This window comes from Tyto alba, unplaced genomic scaffold, assembly GCF_018691265.1.
Source record: "Tyto alba isolate M040663 unplaced genomic scaffold, T.alba_DEE_v4.0 Super-Scaffold_2, whole genome shotgun sequence".
Lineage (NCBI taxonomy): Eukaryota > Metazoa > Chordata > Aves > Strigiformes > Tytonidae > Tyto > Tyto alba.
Window position 1 is genome coordinate 80,957,218 of NW_024881282.1, and position 16,154 is coordinate 80,973,371.

General features: G+C 35.1%; 1 protein-coding gene across 5 annotated transcripts in view; it reads right to left on the reverse strand.

The window, feature by feature from the left end:
- SEMA3A (semaphorin 3A) overlaps positions 1–16,154 on the reverse strand; it is a 336,738-nt gene that overhangs the window by 109,817 nt on the left and 210,767 nt on the right. For all 5 annotated transcript variants that reach the window (XM_032985231.2, XM_032985232.2, XM_042792922.1 and 2 more), the window contains 2 exons: positions 11,596–11,753; positions 8,793–8,855 (listed from right to left, as the gene is read on the reverse strand). In XM_032985231.2, coding sequence (XP_032841122.1) covers positions 8,793–8,855; positions 11,596–11,753 — 221 coding nt within the window. The remainder of the gene's footprint in view (positions 1–8,792; positions 8,856–11,595; positions 11,754–16,154) is intronic.

Genomic DNA, 16,154 nt, shown 5'->3' on the forward strand with positions numbered 1-16,154 from the left:
TTAACAAACAGTTTTATTGTCAGCACACTTGCACAGCAGATGGAAAGCTCCTCTGGTTCTTCCTTTGTGTTAGTGAGGCTGAAACACAAAATGTCTCCCTGCCTGTCTACCTACCTACTTGCATATCTGGTAGTCACTACAGGTACTTGGTCATTTGGCCCAGAGTTTACCAGTAAGGCTAAGCATGGAAGTAGCTAGACCATGTGGGATACTCCCTAGGGTCTGTCTTGAAAACAGTCTTAAACCAGAAGCCATTAGAAGTCATTAGAAGCCATACTTTGAAGATGCCTCCCTTGCCTGCACAGACTGAACACATCAGGCCTTCAAATCTTTGTCATTAGCACTATCTGACCTAGCAATCTTAGGAAGTAAAATTTCTCCATTTTTTTCTGCATTCAGTAAGTTCAGACTGCAAGACATGTCTCCAGTCTTTAAATCTTCATTCAGCAGACGCAGACAATAATTGTTCTGGACCTGTGAACAACTAGAGGAATGCCAAGAAAAGGCTGCAGCACTAAATACCTGATTTAATGACCATCTCATATTTTTGTACATCTGGTTAATGCATAGTTAACAAGACAAAACAAAGTCTTGTGTGGATGCAGTCCAGCAAATAATTGGATTTTCGGGATTTTGCAGTCACAGCATGATTGTTGTATGTTAAACCTTTCCATCAGTGTTATGAAGCTTCCTTTATTTGGAACTGTGTTTTTCAGTAGTATCCACTTCCTACACCACAGAATGAATTTATTTAAGAACAGAAGAGTATTTCAGGAATAACTTAAAGCACTGGGAAACACTGAGGTGAAGTAGAAGCCAGTTCTTTTCTAACCATAATTTTAAAATGAAATTGGTTTTCTCTGTACGGTAAACCTGCCCCACATTTTAGGCATGGCTTTATTAGAAAAAAAAAAAAAAAAGAACAATACTGCTTGGTTTCATCTCAAGCAGTCTCACCAAGCCCAGCAGGAATTTAAGTTGCAACCACAGTCTAGATCTAAAGAGTCTCTCTCATCTATCTCTTCCATCTGGGTGGGGTAATCACCTGTCTCCTGAAGAAATCAGATTACACCTCACCTTTCCGAATAGGATCAACACCTGCTAATTGGGTGGAGTATTTCAGACAAACAGGTTGTCAAGCCTGTTATAGACACACAAAGTACTTAGACTGCATATCAGTAAGCTTGCCTTTATTCCACATATTATAGGTATATCCTGTAACGCCTTCCACTCAGAGACACTTAAGATAAATATACTCAAAACTTCTGTGCTGAAAGTGAACATAAAACCATGAAGTGTTGAAAGGAAGACTTGAATCTATAAGGGACAGTTTTTTAGCAATACGTGTGCCTGTAAATAAACATACTCTGTAAACTAGATTATGATGTTACATATGCTTACTGTGGGAATCCTGAAATTTGTGTGTGAATATTAAACTATTTTGACACAGAGAGCTGCTGAACAGAGAAATCTTACATGACAGAAGCTTAAAATTCCCACTCAGTAAAAATTTTTCACCAATGGGAAATTGTTGAAACAAGACTTTGCGGCTTTGAGGGCTTTTTGTTAGGTTGTTTTTTGGTGTTTGTTTTTTGTTTTGTTTTGTTTTGTTTTTTAACATATATTTATAATATATACATAGTAACATAAAGTTTTGTGATATGTTAATTAAGAAGGAATTACCAAAGGGAAATAGAGATCAATAGATTATTTGATCCAACACAGATCACATCACTCAGAAAAAGAACAAACAAAAAAAACAAAAGCAGGAAAGAAAGGTATAGATTCTCCCTTTATTTACTGTTCTTACTTTTCTTGTTCTACAATCTTCAGAGTACAAAACTTTCTCTACACTGAAAAGGATTTTTAAAGATCTTCTGTTGACATGAAGATGTGGAAACTGAACAAAGCATTAGCTTCAACATAGCAAATTATTTCCTACGTTATTTTAAGAATTTTCCCTTTAGTTCTTTCACTTATTATAAAAGAAAGACAAAATTTTAGACTTGTGTGCATCAGGGAGGAATTTAGAGGACCTGTTCTTGGTGTATGTGAGTAACAGGACTACAGATAAGAAATTAGTTGTGGACTAATTTAATAGTGACATAGTGTCCACATCTTGAGTATAGAGAAACTGTGATATGTGATCATTCAGAGCAGATCTATCCTTAATTTTTAAACTAGCCTTTTTACTATTAAAGCAACAGAAAAACAAAACAAAACAAAACAAAACAAAACAGTCTGTTTGCTGAAAGAGAAAGAATGTGAAGCAAAATCAGAAAAAAAAAAAAAATGGAAAAAAAAAAATGACTAGCACCAAAGAAAAGGCTTTTCTCTGAGTTCATGAGCTTCAGACTGAAGCCCTGGAATAAAACAGGGACTAAACATATCGATCATTTTTACTAGTCACCCAGTTAATGTGTTTCTCTGGAAAGACATGTACAAAGAATAAATTTACTCTGTCCATCTTGGGATGCAATAAATCATAACAATGAGTTATCCAACATAGTTTTGAAATAGCAATAGCTGGTAACTCAGCCATAAATAAAAGTAATTCTCAGACTTTGCCAAGGCCAAACTACGGCTCATGAGGAACACATATTGATAGAAAATTAAACCCCATAATTTTGAGAAAAACTTTTCCTTCATTTCTCCTTTACTTCCCCTTTGCTAACTCTGTGACTTTGTTTTTCAAAAACAACAAATAAAACATTTCTGCAATACTGCATTAAATCTGCTGAATATTAAGTTTCCTTAAGAAGCAAATTTCTGTAGTCACACCTATAAACAGAAAAATAAGCCCCAAATTGGAAAATTAGCTTTCTCTTTGATCTATATCAATTTGTTCCCCATATTGAAAGACTTAAATGACTTCCTATGATACATAAATGGGTAAAATATGAAAATTTGAACAACTGCCAACTTAATTCTTCCTCTGTATAAGTACACAAGTTATTACCTTACAGTAACTGATTTGCCTTGGTCAGTTCATATAAAGAAATATATGCAAATGCCTAAATGAACACAAGCTGTAGGATCAAAATCTGAACTAAGAACCATAAATGAGGCTTTATGCTGGTGGGTGTGTTGTGGGGGTCCATCCAAGAACTGGAAGCAGAGCAACCAGAATTTCCTGGGGGGAAAATTCTGTTAGAGAGCTCCATAGGACTTTGAAAGACTCCAGTGTACTATACTTCTTTTTTACCAAGCTCTGTTCACCTCAAAGTGAAGAGGTTGTTGGTTATTTTTTTTTTTTTTTTCCCCATCTGTCTTTCTCTTTTGTTTGTAGTCCATGCAAAGCAGTTTTACACAGCAGCAATATTAAAGCAACACATTGATTACAAAATGGCTCACCGTCTTGTCTCCCAAATGGTAAGAAATGCTTTGGCAGAGGAGTGAGCAGCCCTTAAGCTAATAAACCCAGCATACTAACTGGGACAGTTGATAGAGTTGAAAGGGTGGCACTATTTATTTTACAAATAGTTCAAAAGTCACATTTCTTGTTGTAGGTAAAACAGAGAATAAAATCTGTCCCTAATCTTACTGGAGGTCCATTGCTTTGGCTTTTTGCTCACTTTAGCCTTTCCCACTCCCAGGGGCAATCACTTTTCCCTTTTCTCCAGGCTGGATGTGGGTCCTGGATCTTTGAGCTCTGTTAAAGGATTTCAGTGTTAAGCTGGAACCAGGGAGCCAGGAAGGGAACAGGGATGGCAGTGGGTGTTCGTGATAGAAAAGCTGGAAATCTGGTTGCAGATGTCCTCCAAAGGAAGAACCCTGACAGAAAGGGATGAACTTCTCTTTGGCACACCCAAAAGGCCAGAGGTAATTTAATTAGAAAAATTGTGTCTGTCAGATGAATTTAGAAGCAGTATTTCTAGGTCCAGCCAGCATTGTACATTTAATTTTCCGATTGTCTCTTCAGATCTTTGTTTACAGTAACAGATGAAAAGAACTACTTTTACTTTCTCCTCCATGTTCTGATTTTCCCTAAGGCAACAACAATAATAAAATGAGTTAAAGGGAATAGTGCTTATTTATTGCCAACTTTGTTTTTCCAAAGTATCACCTAATATGGCTGAGGGACACTTGCTAGGTCACACACCAATTTCTGTTTTTTTTCTTTTTCTTCTTTCTTTCTAAATTAAATCATAGCACACTGATGGATCTATAAGCCTTTTTGTTAATTGCTAATCTTCATATGATTTAGAGAGGGGCTGGAAAACTTTAAAAGAATCATAAACTGAGATGGCATATGAGTACTGTGGCTTAAATTAAGTATTATCATAACAAATGAGATGATGATGAATTAAATTACAGCCATAAGATTCTACCTGCATGAACTGTAAACTCGATAATTAAGTGCCAGCCACACTTAAATGCGAAGAAGCATGCACAGAATATAGTAGTGTAGAGTCTAGCTTCTTCTTAGCTGGGAATAAGTTTCTGATCTAAAGTGATTCCAAATTACCACCAAGAGAACTATCAAGTATAAAAAAGTCAATCCCAGTTGAATTCCGATAAGAGTTAATAACTAGGTAAAATTTAATGGCAATTAAATAGCCCAAGTGCAGGTCTATCTCCTATAAATTATAATAGTCAGTGCTAATACACACACAATTGTGCTGATATTTAGCTATTAAGGGAAATGACACTTAAGTGTAAGTTGCTGTAAGGACCTGTTTGTTCATGTGACAGAACATATGAAGAAGCTTGCTGATACCAAGTAAAAGTACTTGGTATTATTTGTATCTTCTGGCATATCAACATTTATTTCTTACCAGAAACATACAGGGGGAAGCTGATTTCATACAGCATGCAAAATGTGTATAAGTATCTGTCATTATGTAGCTTGTCCTATGTGACTTTGTTAAAGTATGTATTGAAATTTTAAAGCTTTATACATGTCAAGGCCTGAAGGGACCATTTCAACAATTTAATTTGAGCTGGGATCTTTAAAAGTGGCTAAATAAATCAGATAGTGAAATCACACTTGAAAACAACACCCTAAGGTGCCCTTCAGAAACTCATCTTTAAAGGTCTCAAGTCTTAGAAATCTATCATATCCTTTAATAGGGATTTCTTTGATTAATTGTTTACCACATGAACTACTGCTATGGTGCCTCGGTGAAATCTAGTGCAGAGTTGTATTAACTAAACAGCAGATAAAACTTTTAAAATAATAGTAAATTAATAGTTTAAGGACTAGATGAGCTTTCCAGTCAAGAAGCTATCCCTATCCTATCCCTACCTGCAAAACTAACCAGTGTTTCTGGCAACTTTTGTAAATCACCCAAGCTTTGCTTTGCTGGTTTATGACATCCCAGGAATGTCAGAGTGGAATTGTAGCCATTTTTTTTTTTTTTTTTTTAGATACATATTATTTAACCCATATGTAATGCAGAGATTGCCATGTGTTTCTGCTGGGTCCCAGGTGCCTGTGAGATCTTAAAATCAAACTATTGAGGCTCAGTAGTGAGGGATATGACTAGCAGCATGTCTGTACTGTAAGTTCAGTATAAAAGCTGAGAAGTATTCTGTAGAGACTTAGTATTCTTTGATCATTACCAAGGTCTGGGCAGGAATTGTGAGAAATATTCACGGGACTTAGAGCAACCAGAATAGATCCTATGAGAGACTGAAGTCCAGAACAGCAAGAAATCCTCACTGAATTGCTCATTTAACTGAATTACATAAGCAAATATCTTATTTGTTATTTATAGAGTTTAATTTTTCATGAGCAATATGACTTTGGTGCTTGCGAAACTCTATACTGAAGAAATGGAAATATATTGTAATACTAAGTACTTACATGGGACAGTAATTATGATTTTATTGGAAAAAAATCTATATTTTGTGGGAAAGTGTAGCAGTTAATGTCTATCAGAGAAATCCTTCTGTAACTAAGTATTGCATAGCCAGGGGCAGTCTTTAAACCTCTCTTCTCAGCTTACCCATATAAAAAAAAAAAGATCCGAGGCATACTTTAAAAGGTTTATCTATCTATACAGTGAGTAAAGCTTAACTAATTAACATATACTAAGCCCTTTAAGAAACAGAAATGAAAATGACTGCTTAAGGAACAAAGGGATATCGGGAGAGTGGGAACAGCCCATCAGCCGCTCTCCTCAAACCCCACGTGGACTGTCGTGAGCTACCAACCTGCTGCTCTTAGATTGGCATGACTGACAGTGTCAGTATAAGGAATCTCTCTGAAGGAGTGAAAAAGACAGTAAATTACCTCTTATAATTATGAGGGGAAATCTCAGAGGTCATAGCTGAGGTTAGCTGTGGGGCAGAGCCAGGGTTATACTTGCGCTGCAGCTGCTGCAGTGCACCTGGCCTATTAGTGGGGACTTGCATTTTCAGCACTGACTTCCCCTGGAGATCAATAATTTTTAAAAGTTTTTTAAAAACACCTCAGTGTGGAATCACTGACTGTCATGTAGAGAGTTTTGAACCACCACAAATGAAGAGTATCTAATATCTTAGCAGTGGTACATGCTGAAAGCAATATTAAATCAAGCATATTTTATATGCCACTTCATTTGTCCTCTATTTCTCTTGTTCCCCTTAATGAGAGTCTGTTGAGTTATTTTTACGGCCTTTACATTTCACGCTCTCAAGGTACTGACAATGGCTTTAAGGAATAAATGAGGGAGGAATAATATGTTTCTTAAACGATCTGTAATCTTTATCAGCAATTACAGTTAAAGCTGTTACATTAAATACTTTGTTTGTAATGCACTGGTATATGGCAAGAACAGGTAACTGCAAATATTTAAAGATGATGACCTGAATACACCAATATATATATTGCATCTTTCTAGTTGCTTGACAAAACTGGACCCGTATTACATATTACCTATGCATTTCTCTGCCTTTTTTTTTTTTTAATTTCTCATCGATCCTTGTAGAAAAGCCTAAAAATTTAAAAAAGAAAGGAAACCCATCCCCAGCAACCCATATATGTGGAAAATGTTTATGAAAACAAATTATCCGATTTGAGCAACCCTGTACTGTACTACTGTTATCCTCAATTTGGGCTGCCCTGTGTCCTGAGCTCTGGGGTCCTGTTCTGCCTTACTCTTTTCCACCAGATTGTGCAAGTGCTGCTCCTACCGCACAGGATCAGAGCAGGCAGCTGATACACCAGGGTCATACACAGCACCGGGGTGTGGTGATGGCTTCACCATTTACTCATGTTCAGCAGCTGTAGCTGCCCTAATATCATAGGAATCAGGGTGAATAAAATAATTATAGCATAAATGGCCAGAGAATGGGGACCCAAAACTTCCCAGCTCACTCCAGAATAATATTGTCTCTATAATCAATAGGTAGGAATCAGCCTAGTGCAATGTATAAAACTTACTCTTTCTTACTACTATGAACTTCTAAAAATTATTATTTTTAAAAAACAGAATATAATTTCAGTCTAAGCACTGAATCTCCTATTAATTTTCTAGGTTTTAACCCCAGCTATAAAAATATCTACTTAATGTGATATCATAATACTTAGTATAAGATCAAGCTGCAAGGTTACTTAATTTTCTCAGACATTTAACACTAGCCTTATTTAACCTTGAATATTAGATATTCTAGTCCTTACCTTGTAATGTACTCCTGAAAATTATTTGTGAGCACGAAGAGCACGAAGACAGATTAATTTAAATGTATTATTTCTCTGTAATGAGATATCCCAAGTATCTGGCACTTCAGCTGTCCTTTCACTTATATAGCTTAGCCCATATTTCTTGGTTTTTACCTAATTTACCTCTACTGTTCCCAAATGGCTTTTTATGAAGACAACTGTCCTCTATGGCCTAGGTAAAGACTGATGAAACTATTTTTATTATGCCCTAGGAAATTATTCAAATGAAGCTCTCTAGAGGCATATGGTTGGCATTATGAATATTTCACGGAATCATCTCTGAAAATCAGGCCAATAGCATATACACACGGGGCCAAGTTCCACTCTCAGTTATACCTTGGCAACCACAATGATTTCCCATTTGGCTATGCTATGCTATGCAAGTATTTGTTTGGCTTATTGCATGAACGTACTTTTTATCTTTTTTTCCCTTCTTCAGCCCTGTCTTCCCATTTCCCATATTGTTCTCATAAAGAAGACAGTTATTATCAGTGTGGAATGATTATTATTTGGGGGCTACTGGCTATGTCTCTCCTACCTCATAAATACAGGCAAGAAGACATACACAGGAATGAGGGAAAATGTACAGAAAATTATGCCTAGTGTAACAGTGTGTTTCCTGAGGCACCAAAACTGATGCAGAATGTTAAAACCACTTTGACCTCAATCTTGGTATGAAGTCCATGCAGGAAAGAGCTCAGGGAAACCCACTAACTCCAGTGAGATTTCACAAAGAGAAAGCATTCCTCGGAACTCACTGTAGGACTGGGACCCGGAGCAGGGCAAAACCAGGTCAAAATATTATGTACCCTGAGATCAGGAGACAAGTACACAATTGTTAACATTTCTCATTTTGACGTTTCTCCTCCCTTCTCTTTCTTGTTGATTTTTTTTTTTTTTTTGCTAGATAAATTCTATTTCCTTTGCATTATTTCCATTTTTAAATTTAAACCCTTGGTCATGAAGATAAACTTTCATTATTTTGAATAAGAAGGCTGAGGTAACTCAAGACTGAATTATGATCAGATGTGTGATCTCACGAAGAAGGAAAAATACTTTAAGAATTAACATAATAAGACATAATAAAATATTTACAATGTTTTATAAAAGAAAAAAAAAAAAGGCTAAAAAGATTTGTACTTACCAGAATATCTTTTCCAGCCCACTTGCACTCATCCCTTCGGGAATGAGATACAGGCCAAACAATCTAAAGACACAGAACAAAAATCATGTTGTGTTATTTCATGGTTCAATAATCACAAATTGCAGACCAAATGCTGCAAAGTGTGTTTTCCTAGTTTCTCTTTTCAGCATTCTTTTCCTTATTTTCTTTTCTTCTATAAAATTTGACGACAAAGAATTGAAATTATAGGAGCAAAATAGGGATAATAGGAATCAGAGTAAAAACAATCTTGAAATATAGTCCGTATTGTGAATCTCAGCAGTGAATCTTGATTTCTAATAAAAGGGTTATCTCTCCATTAAGTGAGTGTTCTTTCACTGTTTTAAATCTGATGTAATGGAATGGAGACTGAGAGCAAAAAACTGCAGATACTTAATAACAATAAATTGGATCTATGTGAAATGCAATCTCACGTTAGAGTTACAGCATCAGAAATGAGGTGTTTGCCTCTTCAGTATATCTGCTAGCTCTCTTTTACTAGTTTTAGTTAATTAAATATTAAAAAAGAAGACATGGTATTTGAGAAGTACCACACCATCAAAATAGAAATGTTTATGCTGTTCCTATAGAGCTATCCTAACACAAGTAAACCTAAACCTAGGTTTACTGTAGTGTTTGCTTAGCAGAAAATGGATCTCACCTCATACAGAGAAAATCCAGAGACCTTCACAGTCAATTATTCATGTTTTTTTTGAAAAGCTTTTAGGAATTACATATAGAATAAAACATGATCTTTCCATAAAATGCCAGGCTATTCATTTGGGAGCCTCAGATAATGCAATATGAATGGCCATAAGTCTGGATTACAGTCTTGGTGTTCAATATAGTTTGTTAAAAGAAAGTAAAAGGCAAAGTATTGAAAAAGAAAAGAAAAAAGAATGAACGTGAATGACAGAAGACGTCAAAGGAGATGTTATGTATGATATTTGAAAACACAGTTTGCAAGCACTTTTTTAAATTCAAAATTTTCTTAAAACTTAATGAAATCCAAACAGCAATTGAACATCTTAAGTCTATAAAATAAGGTTGAAAATTTTATGAGCACATTCTCCCTCAAAGGATTCCAGTTACTTCCTGTTTCTATTCTCAGTTTAAAATGTGCAGAGACATGTGAAAATTTAAATTTACTAGGTTGAAAAACATTAACCAAACTTCTGAGATCTCCCAAAAGGACCAGTTCAAGTTCAGTTCAAGTTTTGGGTAAAAAATTCTATTATTCAGACCAGTTTTCTAATCAAAAAAATTAATGGCTAGATGTTCTTTTTCCTTATTCTTACAGCACAATATTTTCCTCTAATTTGATTTAAAATTCAGATAAATTGAACTGGTTTTAATAGACTAGAAAGTTTGGCTTTTGAGTTGTCTGCCTTTGGAGTCATATGTTGCTATCAGCATTTAGACAGAAACCTTAATTCTTTTTTACATAGTGGGAGCAACAACTAGTGAAGTTTGAGCTCAAGTGCAGCACTGATTGCATTGTAATTTTAAGTTTCTCCCATGACCCTCCTGTCTTTAATAAGCAGATCCCCAAATTGTTTAAGCCTTCTGTCTATTCTTAAATCTAAAGTCTAAATTGTAAGTCTGTTCTTTAAGTCTGTTGCCAACATTCAGTTCCATGTTACCAAAACCAATTCTTTAATATAGTAATATTTGTATTTGATTTCAAATAATGTTCTAAAGGTATCTGAATATGTAAGTATGTAAGATACAATTCCTCCCATTCTACAGAGCTGTTTTCTGCAATGGAAACACCTTCTTTCCTTTAATTAGTCCAGATGTTTTGCGCATTAAGCAATCAATCCCTCAGAGTATTGAAATAAATAGTTAGTTTCCTTTATAGCTGCTCTAAAGTGAATAGAAAAGAAAATACCCGGTTTTCCTTTTATCCTTTTTCCTTAGAGAATACAAATGAATAGCCTGTCTTCCCTCTGAACAGAAAACACAAGGTATTTATTGCTATCATCTTAGGAAGCTAATAGTCAGATGGGCAAAAGGTCAGGAACACCAAGAAAAAAAAAAATCCCTGGGTATTGAAGCAATCTATCTCTCATAAAAGAGTATTCTCTGGATTTTAAAATACGCCATCAAAATACTTAATATAACAAATCAAACCTCCATCCCATTATTTATCTTCTTAGCATTTTATCTAATTAAAATAAATGAAAAATGAAATTCTTTATTTATACTCCAACAAAAGAATATCACTGAAGTGTTTGTCAACTTTTAATTCATTGCCAACTTTTACTAGAAAATTATACTCTCCATCAAGAATGGCAAGACTTTATGGACCTAGTCCTCTTTTATTAATACTGAATCTGTTTTGGTTTGAAAGCAGCAGAAGCAGAGTTCTTACAAGAGCTGGCTTAAAGGACACAAGTCAACACTCAGACTCCCAAACAGCTTCTTTTTATCTTCAAACAATATAGAGTAATAAGGCCTTTTTGTATAAATTGTCATAATAGTTGTTTGTGTTTTTCCATCAGTAAACATGAAACTATGCCTGGTTTGGGAAACAGATGGATTATTCACTTATCATTTACTTCTTCATAGTCTGCAAAAGGTATTGTAGATTATACAGTCATAGGTTATAGGCTCATTATAAATTTCTTTTCATATAGTCAGCAAAGGGTTTTGTTGTAATAGTATTCCTGACATCCAAACACTTACTACATAATTAATACAGAGCCCAGCATAGTCTGAGTAAGAACAATTATACAACATTAAGAGTATATATTCACATTGTACAAAAAATGAATGAAAGTACCTTTTGATATTCCTTGATGTTAACCAGGTTGAAAGAAAATATGTGATCCTTTGCTCCAACATACAGCCGACCACGTTCTTCATCCAAGAGGAAAGTATGGTAACTGGAGCTATTAGCTAATCCATTGAAATTGATTATATTGTTGGATTCCAACATTTCTGTAAGATAAAGGTAATATTTTTGTTGTTATTATGATCAAATAAAATACAGACTTATATTTTGATCTGTACAGATTTAATTTTAAGAATTTATACTTATGGAGCATAAACCAGTGAAAGCATTATGTACCCGAACCTATGGATGTTTTTATTTCAAGTACCCAAACCCAAACTGCTTGTGAGATTCAGCTCTACATAAACAAAGGTCATAACATCAGTGAAATCAATTAAAAGCCTGTATGAGGTTTTAAGTGGTAAAATTCTATCCATGTAACTCATCAACTGTTGGACAAAGTTCAATTTTGTTCAATCAATGAGATTTACAAGGATAAACCTGAGGTTGACCAGCTGATAAAAAACACATCTAAACACAAAATCTCCTACTTACAGCACAAAAAACTATTTCATACATATCTGTAAGTTATGAGAAAAGGGACAAGAATAACTGGTTAACAACATAAAATAATAATCTATTCTTACAGATATTATTATCTTCCCAGATTACTGACACAGACAGTGTGTTGTTCCCATGCTTGGAATTATATATTTATCCATCACAAGAATAAAACTAGATAAGGTAATTTTGCTTCCATTTAAGCTCAAAAATAATTTTCTAGTTCTTATACTCCTCATAGAGCCATTGCAATTGCCAAGGACAGGGTTTTTTTTTAAGCACAAGGATCCACAGAATCCTTCTAGCTATTCATAAACATTAACAAAGAAATATGCATTTTCCCGAAACTGCTTAACAATACTTTTTCCATAAGATAATACAGACCATATTAGTACAAACTTTCATGAAAACACTCTTTATTCCTGCCTATCTACATTCATATTGGGACCAAAGCCAAACCAACTTTACCATTTCAAGGCATGTCTGCACTAGTAAGTCATCAATAAGAAACTTTCCCTGTGATGACAAATCCTACGCGGTTCAAGCCCTGACCTTGTCATGTATGGAGGCAAGCATGCAGTTTTAGGATCAGAAGCAGTTCCATCGGTGCCAGTGCAGCTCCTCACACAGCACCCATAAGGAAAGATGAGAAATGGAGTGAATAGATCAGGATCCAAGGGCTGATGGTTATAGGGCATGGCCAGACCTCCAGGTATCTAACATTTGTGTTAGCTTTGCCACATGTGCAAGCCAAGGACATGTGTCACTCCTCTCAAAACAGCTGAGAACTGCCTAGATGTCTAGGGTTTACCTAACGGTTCAGCTACCTGCTATCACTTCTGGATTTCAGTAAAATCACTCCCATTTTCCATCATTAATCCAATTGATGAGTGAGTGTAAGATAGCATCCCCCAATAAAAATCAAGGTGAAACTGCTGTTAAAACAGAAGCTTCTGTTTTATTTCCTTTTTGAATTCATTTTCCTTCTTTTTTTCCCCCTTCTTTTATTTTAACCAGAGCAAGGAAGATGTTAGGTGTGGCTTTTTTGGACCTACATAATAGTGGTACTTACAATTTTACAGAATTTCAGCCCCTGCAGCTTAGTAGTATCACTGTTGTTAAAACTATTTTTTACGTTCACTTATATTAGGTGGATTTGGAAGCACACTAATACTTATAATGGCAAGAATTAGTAGGCAACATATTCAAGGAAGATAGAGATAACAGTAAGAGTTGCATACCATTCAGGCTTGCTTTGCCTCAGGATTTTTTGCACTTATTTGGAAAAACTATCACTAGAACCAAAAAAAGTTAATTTGTATAGCAGTATAGCAAAGTGTCAGAGCATGCACTATGTTTTGTTCTTTATTCTATGTTTTTTCTGGCTAAATATAACTATACATTTGTATTACAGAATACTTTTAAAAACTTGTACTGCTCAAGACTTAAGTTCTCTTTTTTTTCTTTTTTTTTTTTTTTTTTTTTTTTTTTTTTTTAATGTAACAAGAAGAAATCAAATCACCCCAAGCAGTCTTGTCAAAATAATTATTCTGGCTTCCCGCCAAGTTCTAGAATTTGACTGTATTGTCCTCCAGTTCACTTATTTGCATTTTGTTAGAGACTTTACTAATTCTCTTTACATTGTAATGACTGATTCAGATGTTGAATGTCGACTCAGTGAATAGTGAGTGATGCAGATGATTGATTGCTTAACTTGTCTTAGAACTCTCTTGGCTAGAAATGCTTTGCTGTCATCTGTATTTGATCATTTTTCTTATAATATAGCTGTCAAAAACCTTTGTAATTTTTTCAGCTTTCTTGGTTTGAACTCACATAGGTATGATTCTGCCCTTTGTGACTGCAGTGTAAAGACAAGTGTCTGCTGAAGTCAGTGTTGCACAAATGTAAAACTGATATAAATGGAAACAAGATCAGTTAGGCACACAGCTACTTGGTTTAAAACAAGTCTGATATGATTTTACTAATGCAGAGTTCTAAATATTCACATCTACAGAAGGTGATTGATGTTTTCTTTCTTATATTCATGAAAAATGCCAAATCGTAACATTGGAGTCTAAGGTTTATTACGACCAAGAGTAAATTACATCATCATCTTCACTGTTCATATTTCTCCACAGTATAACTTAAAAGGACCAGGTGTAGCTGTGCAGGGAAATATATGCATCTTTTTTTTATTTTATTTTCCGTGACTCTTCAGGGTATGCAACAATGTTAAAGGTAACATGGGTGGGCTTTTTGAGAACATGCAATTTAAAGTGAAACAAAAAGTTATATCCAAATGCCTTCTCTAAGATTAGGACATTTCTCCTGGGTTTACTCCAGTAGCTGTCATATTGTCCCATTACTGACATTTGCAGGAGATGACCAGATTACCAGGGTCTGCTGCCCAAAAGATTAGGCCTAAGCATGTTCCAAGAAGTGTGTTTCAAATCATGTGAAATAAAGAATTAGGTTTAGAATATAGGTTGAGGAGAAAAATGTCATTTGGGTGCTGATGATTTTCATTCATTACTAATTTAGTTAGGACTGAGTTACATCACAACTAAGAGGTGAAAACCTAAATAATCTCTGCAGTTCCTCTGCTTTTTATTCTAACTTACATGTATTCCTCCAGTGATGAATATGGCTTCGTATGACATTCTGAAAGGGCTGTTGAAGAGCAAAGCAATGGCATTTGCACAATCAATACAAATTAAATATTCCACTTCCTCAAATTCATTAGTTTCAAAGTGTTTCCCATCCATTGTTTTTTCAGTATCCAGCCACTGACTATTGCTGAATGACAGAAACAGCAGTGACAGGGCACACTCACAGAAGGGCAGTGACATCCATCAATTCTGTTAAGTGTCCATCAGCCACACTAGCAAGGTACATGGCTGATCAGTGCTAAAATAAACCAAAATTTACAACAAAGATTGCATTGCAATGACAAGAGGAAAATAATGAATGCTTTCAATAAGTCAATTAAATTAATATGTCTACTGTGCATACTCTAATTCTTTTCCAGTTTTTGTTGATGTTGCTCTTACTAAAGGTTGGCATATCCATAATCTGTGCAGACAGGTAATGGTTGTCTATACTTAAAGTAGTTTTTTTACTTACTCTATGCTTTGTTCAGTTATTTTTATTGCAAAGATGGTAACATTTTTCCACTAGTTGTTGCAGCCAAGTACCATTTCTTCAGTAATTGCTGAGAGCATTTTCCTATTTCCTTTTGACACATCCTCAGCTGTAGGCACAACTGTTGTTTTGAACAGGAATGAATGAACCCTAGAAAGCTAACCACTGCACATTATAACTGTAGTACTGTCTGTAAAATGCTGTATGAGGTAGATTTAGAGTGGGTGGTGGTATTCTGAAGGTAATAAAAACTTCATTGCTTTTTCTATTGGTGCTTGCTTCCCACATTTATTAAGAGTGTTGTAGGTGACCAAAACTAACAGTTCAAAATGCACTATCTTAAGAAAACATAATATTATAATGAATTTTCACTTGTGATGATCACTGATACTAGCTGGACATTTAGTTTCTCAATGTTTTTGAGCCAGATTCTCCTACTAACCACTTACATTACCTTTAATTCACAGTCCCGACTTGCCTGCTCCGTCTTGCTCTCCTTTCTCTGCCAGTGTCCAAGCTTGAAGTATTTGACCTTTTTCAACGTGCCTTTCTGTAGACTCTGCATGGTCTTTCTTATATTAACTGATGTTTCTGTTGATCCAGTCTGACTCGTGTCAGAACATTCACTTTGCCAGACCAAGTTGGCAAATTTACAGAAGAAAACCAGTCCCTAATTCTTGCCTTCCTTTTAATGCATGGTTATTTAATTTGCTAATGGAATCACAACTTAATAGTATGTATACACACAGAGGGCCAAATTCCTGCAGTGAAATCCACGGGGATATGCATGCACAAGGAATGTAGATTTGGTTTATTTTTATGACACTTTTTTCATTAAAGATTAAGCCAGAAAACCACAGCTACAG